Here is a 17,433-nt window from a genome sequence, read left to right as displayed (position 1 = left end):
TATTTTAACGTTTCATTGATAGCAGACAAACTTCCAACACTGAATTGATATCAATAAATATGGTTGGAGAAAAACCAAATAATTTAAAAGATTACATCTCCCTTAAATTACCTAAGAAGATAAAATACAATGTACTTATGTAAATATATCTAGTCTGTTGTCTATTGTAGTGTCATTTTAGACTATTTAATTACTCCATTATTTAATAAGTTGTTTCCGTTGATTAATTAACACTAATTGTGAAGTAACAGTTCCACCTTCCTAAACAAATCGGAGATAATTAAAGATAGTTTTTGTATTTATAAAAAAAAACAAGATCTCTGTTATGTTTTGACGCCAATATATACAGACGCATCAATTCCTGCATATATATATATACGCATTCTCTATTCTTCACACCAAACGGTGAGAGAGAGAGAGATCAGCGATTTGGAGAAGAGAGTAATGGCATCATTCGACGCTTACAGCGTGAACGGCGGGTACACCACCTTTGATGATTCCTACTCCTCCGTCTTCTCCTCAGCCGACGCGCCGCCGTACTCCGCTGAAACTGACGAAGTGGCTGTGGATCATCATGCCAACGGCCACGATCCGTTCGGATTCGGGTCAAGTGATCAGCCAGTCGGATATTCCGGCACGATTCCTATCGCTAATGGCAATGGGAGCTCTCCCTTTGACATTGGGGGAGATGCACAGGGGATTTTCAGCTCGGACGGACCGATCCTTCCGCCTCCAGGTGATATGCAGGAAGAAGGATTTGCTCTTCGGGAGTGGCGGAGGTTAGAATTTTCTCTATTTGTTATTCTATTTTGCTATTCTTTTACAATTTTTTCTGTTGATTGCTCAAATGTATAGTTTGATCTGCCTTACACTGTTGCTGGATGCGTGTGAGAATTAGAATCTGAGGAGGATCTTTCATGATCGAAGTTACTTTCAATGATCAATGATTATTTATTTGTTTATTTGCTTAATGTTAATGATCTGTGTTGAAAGTTGGATCTCGCTGTAAAAATTTGTTCCGGGAAAGACAATTGTTTCCTGATAATCCTTCTAATTGAATTGAATTTTATTTCAACCGTAAGATCTCCATTGCTGCAACTGCTTATAGCTTATGAAGATGTGGCTTTAGAATCAAACATGGTAGGATTGGAATCGTTACATGAAGGACATTTATATAAGTTGTTGTCGACTACTTGTTGTGATTTTAGCTTTTCAAATGCAAGCTTAGATGTTGATGGAAGGTATTATTTGGGCCAAGTGATCTTCATGATCTTTATCATGTTAAACTTGGAATATATTGATAAAGGGAAGTAGGAAATGGCAGAGAAGAGCCTGTTTTGGATTTCATGAAATCATACTGCCCAAGCTTGAGATGAAGAGTCAGCTCAAACTAAGACTAGCAGTTACATTTTCATTGGATATTTTAAGAAACTTGATTCAAAGGTTTTAGATAATAGTAAATGCTCATCTAAGAAGGTGTATGTATATATATTGAATTATATTGCATCCTCAAACTATAGTGCAACATATATCTATTTTCTGATCAATATTGAAAGAAGCTGAACTACACTGTTTCAAAATGTTACTACTGCTTCTGTTTATTGAGACGTAGGGGTTTATTCATTTTGTACATCCTTCCTCGTGTCCAATTCATATCAGTCAATATATACGACATCTATTTGATAATCTTTCTCTAGTCTCTATTTGTCAATAAATCTATATGAACATTGTTTTCATCTGAAAGTTATTCTGTAATTCTTTTTTACTTTTGCATCCATCCTGTCATGCCTATCCTCTTGAGTACATGCAACAGTGGGGGCACCCCTCAACAAGTTCCACATTCGGAATGATTTTTTACTTTGTGCTGCAGTTAATTTGTAGAATATGAATTTCATTTTAATGAATGACCAGTTGAACAATGATGTAAAATCTTAACCAAGTCAAGATGGGACTGTGTTGAAATCTTTGATGAATAGGTGTTACCAGCCTACCTGTACTCCATATCTTTTTATATGGTTCTATTAATCTGTGATAATGTTGATACAAAACGTTCTCTAATTATAGACGGGTTCAGATTGCCTAGTTGAACAATGATGCATAATTCTTGACCAATGGATGAATAGGCGTTGCCATCCTACCATTACTCCATGTGTTTTAAGAGTTATATGAATCTGTGATGATTTTCTAATCATACAAGGGGGATGCAGGCAAAATGCTATTCGGCTAGAGGAGAAGGAGAAGAGGGAACAAAACATGCGGAGCCAAATCATAGAAGAAGCCGAGGAATATAAACAGTCGTTCTTTGAGAAAAGAAAGCTTAATATAGAGACTAACAAAACTACCAACCGAGAAAGAGAAAAGGTTTGTTATGGAGATAGCGAGCATGTTCTTCTTTCTTTTACCTGGATGATCGAAGCAAGTGTAACAGATGTTTCTTATGATTTTCTCAATTAAACAGATATCCCTTGCCAATCAAGAAAAGTTCCACAAAGAGGCTGACAAACAGTACTGGAAAGCCATCGCAGAACTCGTTCCCAACGAGGTGGCCAATATTGAAAAGAGGGGAAAAAAGAAGGATCAAGATAAGAAGCCATCAATCACAGTCATTCAAGGGCCCAAACCTGGTAAACCAACTGATCTTTCGAGGATGCGTGGAATATTGGTGAAGCTCAAGCACAATCCCCCCGCCCACATGCTACCGCCCCCGCCTGCTCCTGCCAAGGATGGGAAGGAAAACAAGGACGCGGAAAATGCCAAAAATGCTGCTCCTAATCCTGCCAAAGAGTCGACAGTCGCCCCTGCCAAGGGTTCTGTGCCAGACAGTGCTCCACAAATGGGGGTAGAACATGCTGCTCCAGCCACTTAACAGCCAGCTAAATAACTGGATAAGTGTTGATTTTTCTAAAATCCAATTTTCTCATCAAGATTCATTCTTTCTCCTTTCTATGTCTGCCATTGCATTTTCAGTGATGCAAGGGATGTGGAATTTTACCTCTGTATCCAGCATTTCTTTGTTGTTTGATTCATGATGTTTGTTGCTGTAAGCCTAGTGTTGAACTATCCCGGTATCGTATTCGTATCCATTCTTCCAATATAGTAGTATGATTGATCCATTCCTGTCTTTATTACCCTACCCCTTTCAATTGGATTTGTGTCCTTGCATGGGAGAGAATATCAATTATTGAGAGACAATGTGACAGCAAATCTGGTTGTACCATGGAACAATAATGTAATATAGTAGTTGGAAGAATAGTATGCATAAAATATAAGAAAATCTCCAGAATCCGTGAGATTCATGCCCCCCTCTATTGGTAAAAGCTAATCACAAACCACCTAGAAGCCAGAAACGCCTCATGCAAAGAACTGAATAACAAAGGGTATAAATATCATTAGCGCGAAAGGCCAACATAAAGTGGCCCTTGGAAATTAATGTGAACTCAACTAAGCTGTCGTTATTGAATTTTTGATGCTCAATCAACACACTGATTTCAGCTACTTAACTTTATCTTGGGGCTACCTCAGTGGTTGTGATGGGAAAAGAACTCATTTGGTGACTAGTTGAGGTGTCACTCGACTTATTCTTTGACACCATACCACTTTTCCGGCTTGAACCTTCGAAGAAACCAGGAGGCGTGAGTTGATCTTCATTTAGTCTTACATTTCTAGAAAGCATCTCGGTGACCTGGCTCATCAATGGCCTCCTGCTTGCATTAGCTCGAGCACAGAACAAGGCGACTTTCATATACCTGACTACCTCATCCTTTGGGAACTCCTCAAGTTCGGGATCGACAAGATCCAGCAATTTCCCTTCTTCATAAAGCTCCCAGGCCTAGGAAGCAACCATTATACATCACCAAAAGGAGGAAACAAACTTTACCAAGTAAAGCGATATAACAGATTGAACAAGTAGAAATCGAACCACATAAACTTTATATTAGTATAGATGCCTGTGATATCAAAGTAACGAGAAAATGATACGCACCCATTCCATTAGTAATTTACCGCCACCTCCATAATTAGTATTTCCACTACTTCTACCGCTTACAACTTCAAGTGTCAGAACTCCAAAGCTATAAACATCAGCCTTCAGAGTTAACTGACCGCCTAAAACATACTCTGGAGCCAGGTAACCGCTGGAAGGAACAAACCAGATACACATTTGACATTTAGCTACTATTGCTAAAAATATATGCGATTAGAATCACAAGATATAAAATGAAACATACGTTGTTCCTGCTATTTTTGTGCTGATATGAGTAATATTATCAGGAAAAAGCTTAGCTAATCCAAAATCTCCGATTTTTGGTTGGAGGTCCTCGTCCAGATGTATGTTACTAGCTTTGATGTCTCTATGCACAATGTGAGGCACAAGTTCTTCATGAAGATATGCAAGCCCTCTTGCAGTCCCCATGCAAATGGCAGACCTTTTCTCCCACTCCAATTTTATGGACTTCCGAAAACCTGTGAATACACACTGTGTAAGCTGAACATCCAATGGACAGTAGAAAATTCTTGCTTCAAGCTACTAATTACTAGCTTACCCAATAGTGCACGATCGATGCTACTGTTTTCTAAATATTCATATACCAAAATCCGGTTACGACCATAAACACAGCAACCGAGCAACTCAACAAGGTTTGGATGCTTGACATTATATATGGTGTCTATCTCAGTCATAAACTCCCGTTCTCCTTGTTTTGATTCAGCTGAAAGCACCTTCACAGCAACTTCTCTTCCATTTTTTAGGACCCCCTAGGAAATATCAATGGATATAATAAGAAATAAATAGGCTATCTTAAAACTGGGACATAACAAAATTATAGTGTTAAAAAGATACACTAAAATTATATACATAGTACAACATCCTGTGAAAAACACTCCCTCATTGAACCTAATTAAGACCTCTAAGAGATGTACTTTTAAGTGATACCACCAATAGCTGGACATTTAAAAGCAATAAGTAGGCTCCAAAGTGCTAAATATATGAATGAAATTTGACTTTATATCTAAGGTCAAGCCTCTTTGACAGTAATACCGAGAATAGTTACATTTTAATAAAACGATAATGCATCGTTCAGTCAATCAGCTAAACAGTTTCGATGTACGTGTGAAGGGAAACAACATGTTGCATTGAGTGACACCTTGTAAACTGTACCGAAACCTCCTCTTCCTATCTTGTTACTTCGATGAAAGTTGTTTGTTGCTCCTACCAGTAAATTGTAGGTGAATTTTTTTGTCTTTGCAATTGAGACCTCTGCACCATAATGCATCTAGAATATGTTAGAAAAATGACAGAAAATTAGGCAAGGTGCCCAACCAACCATAGTTATCCAATCAAGGTTCAAATGTTCAATCTTCAGCACTTACTGCCCAAAAACTTAAGGTTCCTAATTAGACTGCAAATGCAACTCCACTGGGCTTGCGCATACGAACTCACACACCCTCATGCAGCATGATACCAGCGATAACACTAGGAGGAATTAATTAATTAATATCTGTTTTGTTGGGTGTTAAATTCAATAAGTTTTCCAGGTTGTAGAAAGATAATGCAGACAGCACTTTTCCAGTGCAACTCCTAGATCTTCATTTATCCGAGCACGACCGATTCATAATATTTTTTCCATACAACAGGTTTATTAAGTATTTACCTTCTTCAGCTTGTATGGATTCATTAGCATGCTTGTCGCGTCTCTTTGGTATCGAAGATGAAGTACCAAAGCAGCTACAACTCATTTCCTCCTAATCCAACTCAGGTGACTTTCGATCTGGACAACAAACGACCAAGACATTTCCATTAGCCATCAAGTTTGCACCCACATTGCTTCCAAAATCAGCTTTCTTAGGCCTGCACACATTTAAACATCACAGTAACAAGAAAAATCTTACCACGATCTTATATACTCCAGAAACGAAGTTAAAAAATTGTCTGTTTCTGCAGATGGATACAAGTGAGTGATTTAAATCTTTACTACAATGCAAAGCCTTCACTTCATACTACGTAATGCATCTCAAGTCATTCAAGAAAACTATGTGATAATAGGTGAGTGATTAAATTCCCTGAAATTTATCGCTGAGCCATATATAGGAAATTTAGATGTTTGAATAGAAGTTATGGTGATTGATTAACCATTTGAGTTATATGATACCTATAACGTATAGGTTGACACTAGTAACCACATTTTAAAATCATCCGCATACTGATTTTCTATCACAAACACACACACACACACAAAACACACAGTGGCTTCAAAAGATTTCAATTTTTCTTTATAGAGTACTTTTTGTTTCTACTTTCTAGTTTTCCATTTCTATGGTAATTTTTGGGGGAAATTTTTTATTGTTGGTTTATAATTGACGTATTAGTTATTACTCCCTCCGTTCCCCATTAGGAGTCACACTTTGACCGGACATGAGTTTTAAGAATGTAAAGAAAAGTTGGTTGAAAAAGTTAGTGGAATGTGTGACCCATTTTTTTATATTGATTTTATAATAAAATGTGAGTGAATTGAGTTAGTGAAATGTGTGACTTACTTACTATTTATGGTAAAAATGAAGTGTGACTCTTAATTGGGGATGGACCAAAATGAAAAAGTGTGACTCTTAATCGGGACGGAGGAAGTACATTCAATTACTTTCTAGTTTTCCAAGTTTTGAACATAATTAAGTAAATTACATTCAATTACTCCATATAATGTTATTGTAATTACAAAAATAAACAGAAAAAGAAAAGTCAATGTTGTCAGGCTGTTCGATATACCTAAACCGTTTGATTTGTACGGAACATATGAATATCCTTGCTCATGGTTTTGTTTTATTTCGTTTGATCAGAATAAAAACGGGTAAATGAGTTACTTTTGTCCTAGAAAAAAATATTACTCCCTACGTCCCTGCGTAGTTGAGCGTATTCATTTTTTAGTTGTCGCACTATAGCTAAGTTTTTTATTTTGGTAAAAAATACGAACTTTTATTCTCTCTTAATTTACTTTCTCCTACTTTATTCTCTTTTCATCTGCCTAACTTTCCTACTTTATTCTTCCTTACACCTAACTCACTTTTAACACAATTTCTTAAAATCATGTGCCAAAAAGAAATGTCTCTACTACAGAGGGACAAAGGGAGTACATTTGTTTTTAATTTGTCCCACTAAAGATATAAACATTTCTATTTTAAAAGAAAAGCTCTCTCATATTAATATAAAAATTATATTTTTTTTCTTCACTTCACAAACAAAACAAAACCTCCTAAATTCCCGTATCATTCCAGTGACATCTTTTATGCGACGGATGGAGTTCTATATTACTCCCTCCGTTCCACAGTAGTGGAGACATTTCTTTCTGGCACGGAGATTTAAGAAAAATGTGTGTAATGTATTAAATAAAAAGATAATAGAGGAAAAAGTAGAGAGAATAAAGTAAGAGAGATGGGAAAATAAATTAGAAGAAATGTGTTGATTTTTACTAAAAAGAGAAATGACTTCACTACTATAGAATGGATGGAGTATAATTTTATCTCCCGCTAAAAACAACATACAATATATATACTCCACCCATTTTGAAAATAAGAACTTTGAAAAAATGATACGGATTTTAATGCAAAATTGATAAAATAGTAGAATTAGTATTAATGAATTGTAGAGTCCATTCTCATAAATGGAGAATTTCTATTTTTATGAAACAGAATGAATAGTTTTATAGTCATAATAATATGGATCTCAATCATGTTATGGTCGGCATATAGAGAAAATGAACTTTGAATCAAACTCCACACTCATTTTAACATGTTATAAAATTTTATTTTTTTTATCGTATTGTATTTGTTTTACTTTGCAGATGTAAATATTCACAATCTAAACATATTTGGTTACTTATCGATAAATGTTGGAATGTCTGTCCGAAAGTTTTCTTATATGAGGACACTAATGACATTGGTGCGACTTAATGATTATTACTCCCTCCGTCCGCGATTAGGAGTCTCGTTTTTTCTATTTTGATTTGTCCACCAATAAGAATCACAAACTTTTACTATAAATGGTAAGTGAGTTTCTTATTCCACTATTTTTTATACGGAGTATTTCTTAAAATCTCCACCGAACTCAATAGAACTACTATTCGTGGAAGGATTAATTATTTCTTAATCTTCGTAAATAATATTGAGCATGAGATATTAATTAAACATTGCTTTGATTTATTAAAAGATGTAGATTTTTCATAACTCATAGTATATTTAGGAAATGATTAACGTTTAGCGGTATTAGGATTATTATTGCAGTGAATTGTGTATTCATAAGAGTCTAATTTGATAATATCCTCAAAAGGTGTTCATAAAATATTTTATTATTAAAGTAAACACGACTAATTAAAATTTATTGATGAATATAAATGATGTTTTTGTGCTAAACCACACTTTGATAGAAGATGTTAATTAATTATTTCAGATATCAAATTTAAATTTATGCTCAAATTATTAGTAAAGGTTCAACAGGCGTGGCTCAGTCTTAGCCTCTTCAGTTCTTTGATCGGACTCATTATAATAAGACTAGACATAAACCATAATCCTGTATTATCCAATTTTCAAAAACTTCCCTTTGGGAATTTCAAATTTTCACTCTTCTCCAGAGTTGAAGTCCTACTTTCTTTCTAGTCGAGTCATATATAACTTAATAAACTCTGCCACACAAATGTCAAATAAAGAGTTTGTGGAAAACAAATACTCCAAGATTCGCCATAGAGTACAGAAACATCATGTGAAGGAGTCGCGGTCCATGCATAATTCTTTGGAAAATCATCAATAGTATGTTTGACTAACTTTAAAAATCATGTTTTGGAATTTAATTATTTTATACCCCTTCCGTCCCACCATAAGCGAGACGCTTCAGTTTTGCACTCGTGTTGAAAAAATGATTAAAGTGGCGAACATGTAAAGTAAGAGAGAGAACAAATTGTTCGCGTTCTATGCATGCAATTGTTCAGTGAATTAATCTGATTTGTTAGTCTTGCACTGCAAATCCTAACAAAGCAGGTTAACTCTATCAGATTGTCGGACTATTTTATGAGCCATTTGAGTCATAATTTGTCAGGTTACAATTATCATTTAAATTTTAAATTTCAGGTTTCGGCCCAACCTATCAAATCAACCCGATTCAAAATTTCTTACAATTTTAAAAATAATACAAAAAAAAAAATAAGTGTTATTTTTACTCAAAAACTATTTTTCTTTACAACTCTCAAAAAGGCAAAATACACAATTTTCTAGTAATAATTATTTTTAATTTTCATATACAATAACCATAAAAGTCAAATAAAAAAATGAAGTAAGAACAACTTTAAAATAATAAATTTCAAAAAACTAAGGAGAAGTGGACAACAGACTTATCAGAGAAAAAGCAAAGCAAAGAAAGAGAAAGAGCGGAAAGAGGAAGAAACACAATCAGCTGGGATCTGCTCACTTGTCTTCCCCTTAACCCCCAAATCCAATCATCCCGTCCACCCCTTTCCCTCTCCCTCACTACAGTCATTCCTGTCGCCTTCAATTGTGACTTTCTCACCTCTCCTTTCACTCTCTCTCTCTCCACCTATACCAATTATACTAGTATATATTAGGGTTTTTGGTCAATTGGTGTTCTTTCTAAATGAATGACACCACCAATTCCAATTCCAAGCAACCCCCACCGGACCCACCTCCACCATCAGCCACTAACGAATCCGACCTCCAGCCATCTTCTCCTGGATCTGCCTCTTCCGATAAAGCAGACGCAGGGGAGGACGAGGAGGACGTGGTGATGACGGAAAAGGACACTCCAGTAGCTGCGCCTGCCAACTCCACTGACGATTCTGTGGATGATGATTCCGCCACCCCAGCCACCGTTTTTCACATCAAGCTTAAGCAGCCAAAGTCGAATTTGCTGCATAAGATGAGCGTTCCCGAGCTCTGCCGAACCTTTAGGTGTGTTTTTGAGATTAATTTTGGTGAATTACTGGTTGTAACCATTCTCAGTCAGTGTTAATTAGCTTTGTTGGACTATTATTCTTATGTTTCGTGAGGGTGTGTGTGGATGATTTGGTGCTTTTTCCTAAAACCGTATTTTGCATCTCAAATAATTTCCTTTTCTCTGTCTTATTTGATATTTGTGTTGGTTATCTTGCAGTGTTGTTGCTTGGTGTGGGAAGTTGAATTGCATAGCTTGTGCATCAGAAACCTGTGCAAGAATTCCGAGGTCATGCCATAATATTTTGCACCTTCTTTCTATGCATCTTAGTCGCACCACATATCTATTCAAAGATACTTTCTTCAGCCACTGCTTTATTTGAACATTTTTTTTCTTGCACAACATTATGCTTCTTTGCTTGTTTTGATATATATCTTTAGAGTGTGTTCCAACTGAAGCCTACAAAAGAAATTTCATATTCCCAACTATTAATAGTACAATAGTTCCCATACTCCCTTGGTGGTTACCACTGTCACAGTGCCTCATGTCGTAAAACAATGAATAACCTTGGTTGAATCCCTTATCGTAGGAGACTAAGTGGACATGTAAAGGATTAGTTTGTGTTTTGATTTATTGCTTTGTTTGGTTTCTTTACTTCATGTTCTTGGCTATATTGTGTGTTTGAATGGTTGATCACCACACGAGCATGTCTATTTGCTAAGCCAAGACTTGAGAGATGGGGTTTGACTGAAGAATAGGAACATAGAGAGCATAGTTTCAATAAACTGAGGGGTTGAGAGGGTAATTGTAATTTAGATCCTTGGTGCATTTGGGAGTTTAGTTAGGGGACTATAGCTAAACTTGAGACCAGGTTAGGTGATTGGAATTATAAGACTCAATTGGTTGAGTCTAGAGTTGCCTATTTGCAAGTCTATAGAAGTCTAGTTCTTAGAAGTGTTGTTAGGGGCACGTGGCACCGGGCGTAAAGATAAAAACTCGGGGCGAAGAGCGAGGAACCCCACGAATTGAAGCTTGCTAATAGAACCAGCATGAGTTTTAAGAAATGTAAAAGGAAGATAGTTGAAAAATTTAGGGGAATATGATTCCTACTTTTTTATAGTATTAGTTTTATGTAATAAAATTTGAGTGAAATATGATTTAATCTTTAATAGATTTGATTTAGATTAAAATCTTTAGTAAATATGATTTAATCTTCTACGTTCTCTATAAATAATCCTCAAACAATTGAAGAGAGGTATCCAACGGATCAATTACTTTATGTTCGACAAGTGCCGTGAGATTTGGTTTTTGTTCCTCTCTGGTCAGTGACTTGTCCCTTTCATGGACGGATGTACATGGAGTGTTGGTGGGGCATTTTCCCTTCCTCGAAAGTTTATAGCAATGGTATTTTTCTTCAAATTTGAAAATTTATTTTATATTTTCCTTTAAATGCTCCTTCACATTACTACAAAACTCTATTTATAAACATATTTTTGCCCCTCCTTACGTCAAATCCTGGCTCCGTGTGGAGGTGTTTTTGATGCGTGTTGGGAAACGTTGGTTGGTTGGGCGGACGACGATCGAAAAGCCTGCAGCTGGCAATCATCATGTAATAATCAATATTGTATTGATCAATTTGATATTGCATTTTTCTGTGGCTAGTTTAAACATCTACTGGACAATGTTATCTATCCAGAATATGTTGCTCAATATATTGCATCTCTCTCTCTCTCTGTCTGTCTCTCTCCCCTCGTTTTGTATAAATGGCTGTTCTCTGCTCGATATATGCTGCTAGACTAGATAATATGACCCACAATGTTGACTCGTAAACAAGTTTGTAACTGTTGATAGTTGGAAATGCGTATGCTTTGTGCTGATGTATTATTCATTATATTCTTTATAGTTCAACTGCAAATCCTCCATTTTGGATCCCTATACATATAGTCATACCTGAGCGACCTACTGAATGCACAGTTTTCAATGTCATTGCAGGTATAGTCTCCGACTTCGCATTTTTATTACAATTTTGATGCATGGTTGAAAACTCATCTTCATTTTGCACCAATATGATGCTTCTTTCTTTTTCTATACTTTTTTGTTTGAGTGCTATTCATCTTTATAATAGTGAGAGTTTCAAGAGGACGTAGATAATGCTTACTAAGACAAATTGGTATCCTACTGTTTATTTGAAAGGGATGCTATCGCACTGTATTCCAACTAGATGGCTGGTTTATTTTTTTTGACAGATTCACCTCGTGACTCTGTTCAGTTCATTGAGTGGTCGCCTACTTCATGTCCACGTGCACTGCTCATAGCTAATTTCCATGGACGGATAACCATTTGGACGCAGCCTTCCCAGGTATACAAATATTGAGTCTGCTTGAAAATTAGTGGCCTTTGTCACAGTTGTAGAGCTGGATTGTGAGTGACAATGCATTGTGCTTGGAGCAGTTATCATCTACCATATATCCTGAGATTTTATTTTATTTTATTTTATTTTATTTCTGACTCATCTGCATTACAATCCTTTTGATTTGGTGCTTTCTGTTCAGGGACCGGCAAATCTTGTAAAAGAAGCTAGTTGCTGGCAGCTTGAATATGAATGGCGCCAGGATATTGCAGTTGTAACAAAGTGGCTCTCAGGAGCTTCTCCTGTATGTATACCTTTGATCATCTTAGATATGGAGAGAATTTAGGAAATATTTTATGACTCATGCTAACCTTTGTTTGTTGCAAAACTAGTATAGGAGACTCTCAGCTAGATCTAGTGGTTCCACCAAGTCTACATTTGAGGAGAAATTCCTTTCGCAGCAACCACATGCTCCAGGTTCATCTTTTGTTTTTTCCGCATTGTTTTCTTTGGTGTATATCGCTCTGTTATTATTTTTTGTTCATCTTTTTGTGATCTTGGCATCTTTGCAGGATATAGATAACTAAATTTATATATTCAGATACTCTTCTTTGCTGTTTCATAATCTATATTTAACTGAAAGTAGCTGCTGATGTTATATTTACAACAATTTTCAGAATCTATAAGGGTCCTCAATGAGTAGTAATTCTGAATTTCTAATCTTTGTTCTGCTGCATGTAGAAGGAAAATGACGAGGAAGAAACATTCATTTTGACTCTTATTAAGAAATAACAGCAATTGGAGATTACTCATCTTGATTCGAACTGTCTACTGTAATCCATTAGCCAAGTATAGTTAACCATAAGATAAGTTCCTTGATCAATCTTGTTTCTAGAATTACATCTGAGCAATTTTCTTTACATCTGGTGACAGCTGGTTGGCCAAATTTTCTTTGTGTTTGCTCTGTTTTCTCTTCGGGCTCTGTTCAGCTACACTGGTCCCAATGGCCACCCAATCAGAGTGGTGCTCCTTCCAAGTGGTTTTGCACCAGTAAAGGGCTTTTGGGTGCTGGACCTAGTGGAATCATGGCTGCTGATGCTATTGTCACAGATTCTGGAGCATTGCATGTGGCTGGAGTCCCCATAGTAAACCCATCAACTGTTGTTGTTTGGGAAGTAACACCTGGCCCTGGAAATGGTTTCCAAGCCATTCCCAAAACAAGTGTGAACAATGAAGTTCCCCCCTCACTCAATCCTCCTTCCTGGGATGGTTTTGCCCCTCTGGCTGCATATCTGTTTAGCTGGCAGGAGTATTTGTTATTAGAAGCAAAACAAGGTGTGAAAAAGACAGAACAGGATTACAGTGATGTGGTAATACTTCATTGTTCTCCTGTTTCCAACTTTTCTGCATATGTCAGCCCTGAAGCTGCTGCTCAGTCGGCAGCTACAACAACTTGGGGTTCTGGTGTCACTGCAGTTGCCTTCGATCCAACATGTGGTGGTTCTGTAATCTCTGTTGTGATAGTTGAAGGTATTTACTTTGATACTAACAGGCCCACATCTTTTTTTTGCCTTTACATTTTCACTTGAATTCTCATCAGCTGTGGACCTACATATAGGCTGATTTATGCTTGTTACATCCACTTTGAGTAACATTATTCATTATTCATTATTCATATGCATGCGTTCTTTCTACAACGACATTTTTCGGGGAAGAGAGGGTCTGTGCCCTGGTCACTCACCTCTACATTAGCAACAGAATACAAGAAAAGAGAACACATTTGAGAGTGACAGAATACCTTTTGACGTTTTTACTGTAGTGGTGGAAATTATTTGTCAAGTTGTTGTGTGTTTAACTGTTTATCAAAATGTAATGGCTTTGAGTCTCTGCAGGGCAGTACATGTCCCCCTATGATCCTGACGAAGGTCCTTCTGTCAATGGCTGGAGAGTTCAACGTTGGGAATCATCTGTAGAGAATGTAGTGATCCATCAGATTTTTGGGAATCCTAGCTCTAATTTTGGTGGCCAGGCACCTAAGCAAACAGTTTGGGTGAGTAAAGTGAATAAATGCATACCAGCACCTAGTGAGTTCAAATGTCCTGGAGGAGTGGCCATACCACCAATCCGTGATGGAAAAGTAACTCCTGAATCTGGTGTTGAGAAAAGAGTCAGTTTTGATCCTTTTGATCTGCCTAGTGATATAAGAACGCTTGCTCGGATAGTGTACTCTGCTCATGGTGGTGAGATTGCTGTTTCTTTTCTTCAAGGTGGGGTTCATGTTTTCTCTGGTGCAAACTTCGCAGCTGTTGATAGCTACCAGATTAATGTTGGCTCCGCCATTGCTGCTCCGGCATTTTCTTCTACCAGTTGCTGTTCAGCATCTGTTTGGCATGATGGTAGCAAGGATTGTACTATATTGAAAATTATACGGGTGCTTCCTCCTGTTCCTAGTAGTCAAGCAAAAGCCAACTCTGCATTGTGGGAGCGAGCTATTGCTGAGAGGTATGTTGAGTAGATAGTTGAAAGGTGGTTCTGTTGAACATAATCCTACATTGGCTGATATATATTGACTCTGCCTGTATTATATTGAGTACGAATTGGTTTTGTAATTCTGCATGTCACACCTCTGAATCTTTTGACTTCATGCCTGTGTAGGTTTTGGTGGAGTCTTTTGGTAGGAGTTGATTGGTGGGATGCAGTTGGCTGCACACAGAGTGCTGCAGAGGATGGGATTGGTAAGAGAGCTTAGTTCCTCTATTCAGGTTGTAAAGTTATACTGTCCAAGTATACAGCAGCACCATAGGCTGATAGTGGAACAAAAGCATTCTCATGTAATCATGTCCCAGTGACAGGATGGCGCAAGTTTTGGCATGTTCAATGAACTGATAAGCATATGGGTCTGGAATAGAAACTAGTCATTTTGCACTCAGCCCCTAAAAACCAAAACAAAAAGGGAGAAAGAAAATTCATACTCCTTCCGTCCCATAAAAATAGGCCATATTTCCTTTTTTCCGTCCTGTGGAAATAGTCCATATGCATTTATGGCAACAATTTCTCCCTTTTCACTTTATCATTTATAGGCCCCACCATCCACTACACAATTTCAACTACTTTATCTTCTCTCTTACTTTACCAATTTGGCGATAAAACCCGTGCCAACTCTAAATGGCCTATTTCTGTGGAACGGAGGGAGTATTAATTTCCATTGTGTGTCAGACCGATTTTAATTGTCGTTGCAGAATTTGAATCCAACATCCACATAGGGGGGCTTTTACTTTTGGATGATAGCTTCGATTTACAATGCATAGGATTGAGTTTTGAAGAATTACATGATCTAATAAGCTCAAAGTATGTGATCGGTTACCCACTATTATTTTTATATATGCAACCTATCACTTAATGCAAATAGCCTTTCATGCACACCCTCCTACTAATATGGATAGGGAAAGAATAACTGGAGTGAATAAATAAGTTCACCTTAGTTGGATATTTTATGTTTAAATATGGTTTTGCTTCTTACTGATTTGTGTACAATTTACATTCCAGTATCGCTGAACAGTGTCATTGCTGTACTGGATGCTGACTTCCACTCCCTTCCCTCAACTCAACACAGGCAGCAGTATGGACCTGTATGTTAGTTGGTGCTCGTTTTCAATTTCTTGTTTTGATTATATGATAGAAAGCTGAGTGTAAATCTTTGTATGACTTGAAACTTACATAATATTTATCTGGAAATGCAGAGTTTGGACAGAATAAAATGTAGGCTTCTTGAAGGCACGAGTGCTCAAGAGGTTAGAGCCATGGTCCTTGACATGCAAGCAAGGTTGTTGTTGGACATGCTCGGTAAAGGAATCGAATCAGCTTTAATAAATCCTTCAGCTCTGGTGCAAGAACCTTGGCAAGCATCTGGTGAGACACTATCTAATATTGATGCTGATGCAATGGCTGTTGATCCAGCGCTTGTTCTAAGTATCCAGGTTTGTCTCTTTTAGCTTGTTGCCTTATCTTCTTGATATTCTTTATATTTCTTGCATTTCCCATGTGCAATTGACATGTATATGTTTTGGTGTTTCATTAATAGTGCCAACCTTAGTAACTGTGTGATGATTCAGGCTTATGTTGATGCGGTCCTTGATCTGGCTTCACACTTCATTACACGTTTGCGACGATATGCAAGCTTCTGTCGTACACTGGCAAGTCATGCCGCTACCTCAGGTACAGGTGGGAGTCGTAATTTGGTGACGAGCCCTACACAAAGTACTACTGCTCCTGCAACAACTCAGGGTAAGTATACAATGTTAGTCCCAGATATGGTTACAAGATTCTTGTCTGCATAAAAGAATTTTACTGCCCTCAGCTTGAGCGATAAGTGGGTGTCCTTGTCTTTTATTTTCTCCCGACCTTTGAATATCCTTGTGCGCTTCATCTTCAGCTTCACAAGGTGGAACCACAAGCTCCACAGGTAGTACTCAGATGCAAGCCTGGGTACAAGGGGCTATTGCAAAGATCAGTAGTACAAATGATACCGCTGTTCCAAGCACAGCTCCAAACCCTATAAGTGGCCCTTCAACATTTATGCCAATCAGTATCAACACAGGAACGTTTCCAGGAACTCCAGCTGTTCGGCTCATTGGAGACTGCCATTTCCTTCATCGATTATGCCAACTTCTGCTATTTTGTTTTTTCTTTCGGCGAACACAACTTCCCCGCTTTATTGGAGCTGCTCAAAGAAATAACGATTCGTCGGTCCAAAAGCCTCAGATTGGTATTTTGAGCAAATCAGAAGAAACCAACTCAATAACTGTAAAACCTGCATCGACTGCTATCAGATCAGAAGAAACACAGCCAAGGACTGGGCAGGTAGGAAATGGTGTGAAGGCACCCGAAGAAGGTCCAACTAGCCGGTCAAGATTAGGTTCCGGTAATGCTGGTCAAGGATATACGTTTGAGGAGGTACAGTTGTTGCAACATTTTATTTTCAAGATAGGGAAATGAACTAGAAATTCTCAGTTTTGCATGAGCAGTTTTGAATCAATAATCTTTTTCAATCTGAACTTCTTAATACTATAAATGTAGCATTACATCATCATGCTACACCTTTACTTGCTACTTGCATTTAATATTTCCATTATTTGATAAAAGACGATTGTTACCACAA

The 17,433-nt window shown here is 37.3% G+C and overlaps 3 protein-coding genes across 3 annotated transcripts in view; 2 read left to right on the top strand and 1 right to left on the bottom strand.

Moving 5' to 3' along the window:
- The first annotated feature begins 376 nt into the window (after nucleotides 1–376).
- LOC125187250 (clathrin light chain 1-like) lies at nucleotides 377–3,113 on the top strand. The gene is made up of 3 exons (XM_048083805.1): nucleotides 377–779; nucleotides 2,208–2,361; nucleotides 2,459–3,113. Exons 1-3 carry the CDS (start codon nucleotides 445–447, stop codon nucleotides 2,864–2,866), a joined length of 897 nt encoding a protein of 298 aa, XP_047939762.1. The 5' UTR covers nucleotides 377–444; the 3' UTR covers nucleotides 2,867–3,113.
- A 389-nt stretch (nucleotides 3,114–3,502) lies between these two features.
- Nucleotides 3,503–5,733, bottom strand: LOC125189996 (cold-responsive protein kinase 1-like). The gene is made up of 6 exons (XM_048087200.1): nucleotides 5,649–5,733; nucleotides 5,142–5,254; nucleotides 4,542–4,752; nucleotides 4,227–4,461; nucleotides 3,983–4,133; nucleotides 3,503–3,829 (listed from the first exon to the last, which is right to left on the bottom strand). The coding sequence occupies exons 1-6, from the start codon at nucleotides 5,731–5,733 to the stop codon at nucleotides 3,503–3,505; spliced, it is 1,122 nt and encodes a 373-aa protein (XP_047943157.1).
- A 3,663-nt stretch (nucleotides 5,734–9,396) lies between these two features.
- The window catches only part of LOC125187587 (mediator of RNA polymerase II transcription subunit 16-like), a 9,198-nt gene continuing 1,161 nt past the window's right edge, over nucleotides 9,397–17,433 (top strand). The window contains exons 1-13 of the mRNA XM_048084213.1: nucleotides 9,397–9,942; nucleotides 10,145–10,213; nucleotides 11,829–11,917; nucleotides 12,172–12,284; nucleotides 12,478–12,579; nucleotides 12,668–12,752; nucleotides 13,209–13,805; nucleotides 14,168–14,777; nucleotides 14,931–15,010; nucleotides 15,822–15,904; nucleotides 16,016–16,252; nucleotides 16,388–16,559; nucleotides 16,708–17,228. Of these exons, the coding sequence (XP_047940170.1) occupies nucleotides 9,629–9,942; nucleotides 10,145–10,213; nucleotides 11,829–11,917; nucleotides 12,172–12,284; nucleotides 12,478–12,579; nucleotides 12,668–12,752; nucleotides 13,209–13,805; nucleotides 14,168–14,777; nucleotides 14,931–15,010; nucleotides 15,822–15,904; nucleotides 16,016–16,252; nucleotides 16,388–16,559; nucleotides 16,708–17,228 (3,072 nt within the window). The 5' untranslated portion in view covers nucleotides 9,397–9,628. The remainder of the gene's footprint in view (nucleotides 9,943–10,144; nucleotides 10,214–11,828; nucleotides 11,918–12,171; nucleotides 12,285–12,477; nucleotides 12,580–12,667; nucleotides 12,753–13,208; nucleotides 13,806–14,167; nucleotides 14,778–14,930; nucleotides 15,011–15,821; nucleotides 15,905–16,015; nucleotides 16,253–16,387; nucleotides 16,560–16,707; nucleotides 17,229–17,433) is intronic.

The sequence above is a fragment of the Salvia hispanica genome, chromosome 5, assembly GCF_023119035.1.
Source record: "Salvia hispanica cultivar TCC Black 2014 chromosome 5, UniMelb_Shisp_WGS_1.0, whole genome shotgun sequence".
Lineage (NCBI taxonomy): Eukaryota > Viridiplantae > Streptophyta > Magnoliopsida > Lamiales > Lamiaceae > Salvia > Salvia hispanica.
Note: the sequence above shows the minus strand (reverse complement) of the source record. Positions and strands in the feature narration are given on the sequence as shown.

What these genes read in the sequence shown, in the direction of transcription:
- LOC125189996 (XM_048087200.1), bottom strand. Translation starts at nt 5,733, where the DNA reads ATGAGTTGTAGCTGCTTTGGTACTTCATCTTCGATACCAAAGAGACGC. An exon ending in ATCCATACAAGCTGAAGAAG is followed by an intron (nt 5,255 to 5,648) that starts GTAAATACTTAA and finishes ATTATGGTGCAG; the next exon opens with AGGTCTCAATTGCAAAGACA. An exon ending in ACAAAAATAGCAGGAACAAC is followed by an intron (nt 4,134 to 4,226) that starts GTATGTTTCATT and finishes TGTTCCTTCCAG; the next exon opens with CGGTTACCTGGCTCCAGAGT.
- LOC125187250 (XM_048083805.1), top strand. Translation starts at nt 445, where the DNA reads ATGGCATCATTCGACGCTTACAGCGTGAACGGCGGGTACACCACCTTT. An exon ending in GCTCTTCGGGAGTGGCGGAG is followed by an intron (nt 780 to 2,207) that starts GTTAGAATTTTC and finishes AGGGGGATGCAG; the next exon opens with GCAAAATGCTATTCGGCTAG. An exon ending in CCAACCGAGAAAGAGAAAAG is followed by an intron (nt 2,362 to 2,458) that starts GTTTGTTATGGA and finishes TCAATTAAACAG; the next exon opens with ATATCCCTTGCCAATCAAGA.